Genomic DNA, 6358 nt, shown 5'->3' on the forward strand with positions numbered 1-6358 from the left:
AATGCACATACCATAAAGTTCTCATTGCAGTAGCCATGTTCCAAGTAGTGGCAGAATAAACTCCAAGACCTCATTGATTCTTCCCTGAGCAGATTTTTTCCCAGGACACAAGTGGGGCTGTGACCCTATGATTAGATCTCCCCCAAATGAAATCCCTGCAAAGATCATCAATCTTTTGTAGAACCTTTGAAGGCAGTATATAACAGGAAGTCCAAAAGATTTGAACTCCAAGAATGATGCTTTTAATAGTCAGCAATCTACCTGCATAGGAGAGAGTTCTGTGCTTCATCCAAACCTGAAATTGGCTAGAATTTTTTTTGAACAAGGGACTACAATAAACATAAGACAATCTTTTAGAAATCAGAGGTAAACCAAGGTATTTGAATGGTAAAACCCCCTCAGGAAATCCTATAAGATTGAAAATGTCATTCTTGATAGCATCTTCAACTCCACCATAAAAGATGGAATACTTTGTGAGATTTGCTTCAAGCCCAGAGATAGCACCAAAGTTCTTGACACACTGGTAAATTTTCTGAACTGAATTTACATCACCCTTGCTGAATAAAAGTAGATCATCTGTAAAGATTAGGTGGGATATCTTGAGACTTCTACATTTGGGTTGGAAATTAAAATTTCTGTCATTATTAAGCATGCTTAATTCCCTTGATAGATATTCCATGCTAATGATAAACAAATAGGGGGAAAGAGGATCTCCCAGCCTCAACCCCCTTGCTCCCTTGAAATACCCATGATAAGAGCCATTTAATGAGATGGTGTATTTAGGAGTTGAAATGAAAGTCATAATCCAATCTACAAAAGCTATAGGAAAACCCAAGCCATTGAGCATTTTATCCAGAAAATCCCAAATGATTGTGTCAAAAGCCTTCCGAATATCAATATTAAGCATGACTCTAGGAGATAGATGTTTTCTTCCATAGTTTTTAACTAGCTCATGAGCTAATAAGATGTTGTTATGAATTTGTCTTCCTTTTACAAAAGCACACTGAGCTTCACTGATGATAACCCCTAAGACAGACTGTATTCTGTTAGCAAGGAGATTACTTTGAACTTTGATTTATTAATTAGGTGAGGTTAGCAACACTATCTAATTAATAGATTGTGCTTTTTTAAATCTATCCAATTTCATCCAATAATGCTGCTTTTATAAATCTACCCAATTTCATCCAATAATGCTAATGTGACTGAAATTAGATTTATTTTTTTATGAATAAAATTAGGGAAAAATATGTACAGGCCCCAAAAGCAAAAACTTCATATGACGAGGCCCCTCATAGTTTTCCACGTGTGAATCAGCCCCTTGATGTGTGACACTTTGTACTGCAGCCCTTTTTTATCAATTATTACATGCCAGCTAAGCTAAAATCCCCAAATTATCCTTATCCTCTCTCCTCAATCCCTCAGACCCAGCACTCATATCCTCTCTCTCTCATCTCCCGTTACCGTAGATCGTCGTCGCTCCCCCGTCGTAGATCGCCGCCGCAGAGCTTGAGGAAAACGCTCGAAAAGCTCGGGCAATTGAAGACTGTTGAGGAGTGCAGTGAGATGATCCGAAGGTATGATGTTAATGAAGATAGTGTTTTATGCTTTGATGAATTTAAGAAGATGATGCTACGAGAGTAGGTTGGTTTTTGAGATTGATCATTACCGTAAATGATGATGTTGTTGCGCCCCGTTGAGATTTGGACATTACTTTTTTTTTAGATGACTTTGATCAATTGAGGGTTCATGTTGACAATATATCTACATTTTTAATTTCTCACATGACTGTGGATTTATCCTTATGAGCTTCTGTATTTGTAAATTATGACCGATTCTATTGTGGATGTTTTTTTTAGTCACCAGGCCGAGACACACAGAGCATTAATCCATTAGCTAGAAGAAGAAAAGAAAAACAAAGAAAAAATGTTTGACCAGCTACAAATAAATGAACAATTTAATTTTAAAAAATAGTCAAAAGTTGTCCCTATTTTTTCACTTTCACGAGACATCCATGCCTTTTTGGAGGAAGGTGAATTTGTAATAAACCTAATGTGCGCAATCTTTTTGTATTTTAATTTCGAACAAATTTTTAAAATAGACAACTTTTAAAACTTAATTAGCAATATAGGCTGAAAAAAATATTTAATTACTAAAAATCGTTGTAAGCTGGGACGGTAGTTATAAATCGTTGTTATAAATGAGGATACAATCATGTTTTTATAAATCGTTGTTAATTATATTTGATAATAGTCATACCTAATGATATGTTATTTCTAGATGCTATCGTGGTAGTTCTAGTAGCCCTCGAGTTAGTTCTAGCTGCTACAATTGTTAATTCTGGCTACTAAGTTAGTTCTAACCGCTACTTGTTATTTTTGTTTCTACCTTAGTTCTAGCTTCTATTACCCTAGTTCTAACTTGTATACAGCCAGTTCTAGTCCACACCTTGCTAGTTCTAAACCCAGCCTTCGTATTTTACCTTCACACTTGTTAATTCTTGCTTCTACGTTAGTTCTAGCTTCTATTATCCTAGTTCTAGCTTTTATACAGCCAGTTCTAGCCCACACCTTGCTAGTTCTAAACCCAGTCCGTGTTTTTTACATGCACACTTATTAATTTTAGCTTCAAGCTTAGTTCTAGCTTCTATTACCCTAGTTCTAACTTGTATACAGCCAGTTCTAGCCTACACCTTACTAGTTCTGAATCCAGCCTTCGTATTTTACCTTCACACTTGTTAATTCTTACTTCTACGTTAGTTCTAACTTCTATTATCCTAGTTCTAGCTTGTATACATCCAGTTCTAGCCCACACCTTGTTAGTTCTAAACCCAGCCCGTGTTTTTTACAGATACACTTATTAATTCTATCTTCTACCTTAGTTCTAGCTTCTATTACCCTAGTTCTAGCTTCTATTACCACGATTACTTTGAACTTTGATCTATTATTTAGGTGAGGTTAGCAACACCATCTAATTAATAGATTGTGCTTTTTTAAATCTACCCAATTTCATCCAATAATGCTGCTTTTTTAAATCTACCCAATTTCATCCAATAATGCTAATGTGACTGAAATTAGATTTATTTTTTATGAATAAAATCAAAGTGAGTCTATTTTTGTAAATACATATGAAAATATGTTTATTTCAAAAATCCCCCCTTTTAGATATATAACTTGGAATTTTTGGAGGTTAGCTAAAGCCAGGGATGATGTTGATAATTGATGCACATATAGTACGACTACAGTACAACAATGTTAGTAGTGGGACCCATTTGTAGGCCTGGCTACCTGCGGGCATTATTACCATAAGGGCAACCCTAGCCACACACTGCCTATTTGAATAGCGATCACAATACCTACACTCGTAGCCTTTTTCTTTTTTTCACTCTGGAGTTTACTCCCGGAATAAAAAGTGACAAACCATTCCCTACTGTTCCATATCGTCTATACTATCCTCCACTTTCATCTTCATCCTGATAATCTTCTTCATCTCCTGTTCATCTAAAAATGGATCTGGTCACTCCTCAAGAACACCTGTGCTATGTTCGATGCGCCTACTGCAGCACAGTTCTTGCGGTATTTAATGTCTTGTTTATTGGTGAAATATTGGATGATGTTCACACTTAGTTTTATGTGTATTACAGTTTATGGCTTTTGTAGACTCGTACATGACTAAGATCATAAGCCATCTTTATTAGTTAAGAGGAAAAACAAGTACGTGAGCATGTTATTTCAAAACTACTGGATCTTTGGATGAAATGTAGTAGTGAAGAGAGTTTTTAAAAAAAAAAAACTTGTTTCTTATTTTCTTCTCTCTCGATCTAGGTTTCGCATTAAGCATTCTATATAGGGGATCTCTGTCTAGTGTACTTTTTTTAGTTCCCTTCGAGGGAAAATTAATTTATACAATTTTTAAATTAAACTAGCTAGCTAGCCGTCTTCATAATTATTAAGTTGGGTTTTTCTCTACTTAAATATTCTATACTTATATAATTAATCAATATGGTGAATTAAATTTGTGAGTGCGGGTGGGAGTTCCTATACTTGTATAATCAATACGGTGAACTAAATTTGTGAGCGCAGGTGGGAGTTCCGTGCAAGAGGTTGATGGACACTGTGACTGTGAAATGTGGGCACTGCAACTCGCTCTCTTACCTCAACCCTAGACCAGCTGGACTTGTTCCATCACTGAATTCCTCCGACCATCACAACACTGGTTTTCAGGTCCATTTTTCCTTTTAATTTAAATGTATATTGAACATATCAAAATCTCTGCTACAACATGCTTGAAATGTGTTTTCAAATGTACGTAATTTATAATATTTTTCTTCAATTTTCTGGGCTATATATAACAAGGGCCAAGTCGAAACCTAGCTATATCTAGCAAATTTGTATACTGTGTTTTTGACTAAATTAGTTATGCTTTTCTTTAAAATCTGGGACTAGGGTCCTTGCAATGACTATAGGAAGGGTCATCCGCTAGTCCCATCTTCATCAACGTCATCTGAAGACACAAGCCCTAAAGCACCTTTCGTCGTGAAGCGTAAGAATACGCTCTTCTTCATGGATTATGCTTTTCTAAAGGTTAAGTGTAGCATGTACTGTTAAGTTCATTTTGTTTTTAGGGATTTTGTTTGGTCTTGTTCTACAGCTCCAGAGAAGAAGCACCGTCTTCCATCAGCCTATAATCGCTTCATGAAGTAAGAAATTTCTGTTTACATTGTTTAAAAGATTTTTGATTAACGCAACATGATATCTAGACTGATCCTTCCACTTTTGTGAACGCCCGAGTGCTTTAACAGCCCTAAGTCGTCAGAGATACGTATTAATATGAAAACAGTTTTATCCCCTAAATTAAATGGTTTAATTTAGCTGGTTAAAAGTGGCTAAATTACCAGATTGGTATTTTTTATTAACTCACTTTATCACTTTGATATTTTTTATTACTCCGACATGGTTTTGATATTTTTGCTTAACTCGATGGTCAGATAGGTCCAAAACATCGGTCGCCGAGCAAAAAAATTTAGTCCCTCTAATCTTCACTATTTTGATACTAGTCCCTCCATTATCTCTTTAACCGCCTAAACTTCCTCTTTTGCACTTTCAACCCTTTCCTTTGACTCCGCTACCAACCCCCACCCTCCGACTCCGCCGCGGGCCCTTTTAGACCTGAGCCTCTACTTCTCCCTCCTACAGTAAGCCCTATGATCCTGCCAATGATTCCAACACCACAATCACAGCTCATGGATTCTACTTGACTTCCTCCACCATTCTCTATGGCTAGATATCAAATTCGTAAAATAAAAAAGATTAAAGAGTTAAAAGAAATTTATTAAATAATCTAGGAAAGTTAAAAGGAATTTAGCCTACAATTTTAATGATTTGGAGGACTAATATCAAAATAGTTAAGATTTGAGGAACTAATTCTAATTTTTTTTGGCTAGTGCCAACTTTTTTGATCTGTTTGAACACTGGGCCAAGAAAAAAAAACTAAAATGATGCCGGAGTAATAAAACATACCAAAGTGATAAAGTGGGTCAATTAAAAATATCAATCTGATAATTTAGCCTTTTAAAAACTAATCAGTCACTTCGAGCTATAATTTGCTCAAAGACCAAGAAAGAAATGGTTCTTACTTAAATAATAGCACATTGGCACGATGCGATGAACGTGAAAATTATTTTAATTATATGATTAATCTTACATTTTTTTATAATAGTTTAATGATGATTTAACTTATACAATTTTGTTTTGGAGCTCAACATAGAAAACGTATCTTAAATTGCTATTTAACAATTAAATCCATCCTTTAACACAATGATATTGAGTAGTTTTCAAATTGAGGATAATATATTTAGAGTAAGTGATTAAGGTGAAAAAAAATGAGAATGTATATATCTAACTATACTACTATATGAACAACATAGTAGAGGTAATCAAAAAGTTGATGAGTGGTGGGCATATTCTCATTTTGTACTATAGTTGAAAGCGCAGAAAAGTAATTTAACAAGAGACATTTTCCTTTTATTCCCCATTTTTATTTTCTAGAATATTCCATATATCATATGGACATTTTATCTTTCTTTTTATTCTCTTTCTTTTTTAGTTTTTTAGAGTGTTCTATTCCACACTCCATGAACAAAGGATATGACCCCTATAATTACATATCTATTATATTTTAGATTCTAAAAGGAATATAACTTAAATTTATAAGTTCCTTTTAGAAAAAAAATATGTATAGCAAAAAGAAAGGCCAATGAATATCAAATATCTATTATATTTTAGATACTAAAAGGAATATAACTTAAATTTATAAGTTCCTTTAAGGAAAAAATATGTATAGCAAAAAGAAAGGCCAAAAA

At 34.4% G+C, this 6358-nt stretch overlaps 1 protein-coding gene across 1 annotated transcript in view; it reads left to right on the forward strand.

Moving 5' to 3' along the window:
• Positions 3383-6358, forward strand: part of LOC109851036 (protein DROOPING LEAF-like) — a 36090-nt gene continuing 33114 nt past the window's right edge. The window contains exons 1-4 of the mRNA XM_020421143.1: positions 3383-3572; positions 4080-4220; positions 4443-4539; positions 4648-4696. Coding sequence (XP_020276732.1) covers positions 3504-3572; positions 4080-4220; positions 4443-4539; positions 4648-4696 — 356 coding nt within the window. The 5' untranslated portion in view covers positions 3383-3503. The remainder of the gene's footprint in view (positions 3573-4079; positions 4221-4442; positions 4540-4647; positions 4697-6358) is intronic.

This window comes from Asparagus officinalis, chromosome 7 (genome assembly GCF_001876935.1).
Source record: "Asparagus officinalis chromosome 7, Aspof.V1, whole genome shotgun sequence".
In the NCBI taxonomy this organism is placed as follows: Eukaryota; Viridiplantae; Streptophyta; class Magnoliopsida; order Asparagales; family Asparagaceae; genus Asparagus; species Asparagus officinalis.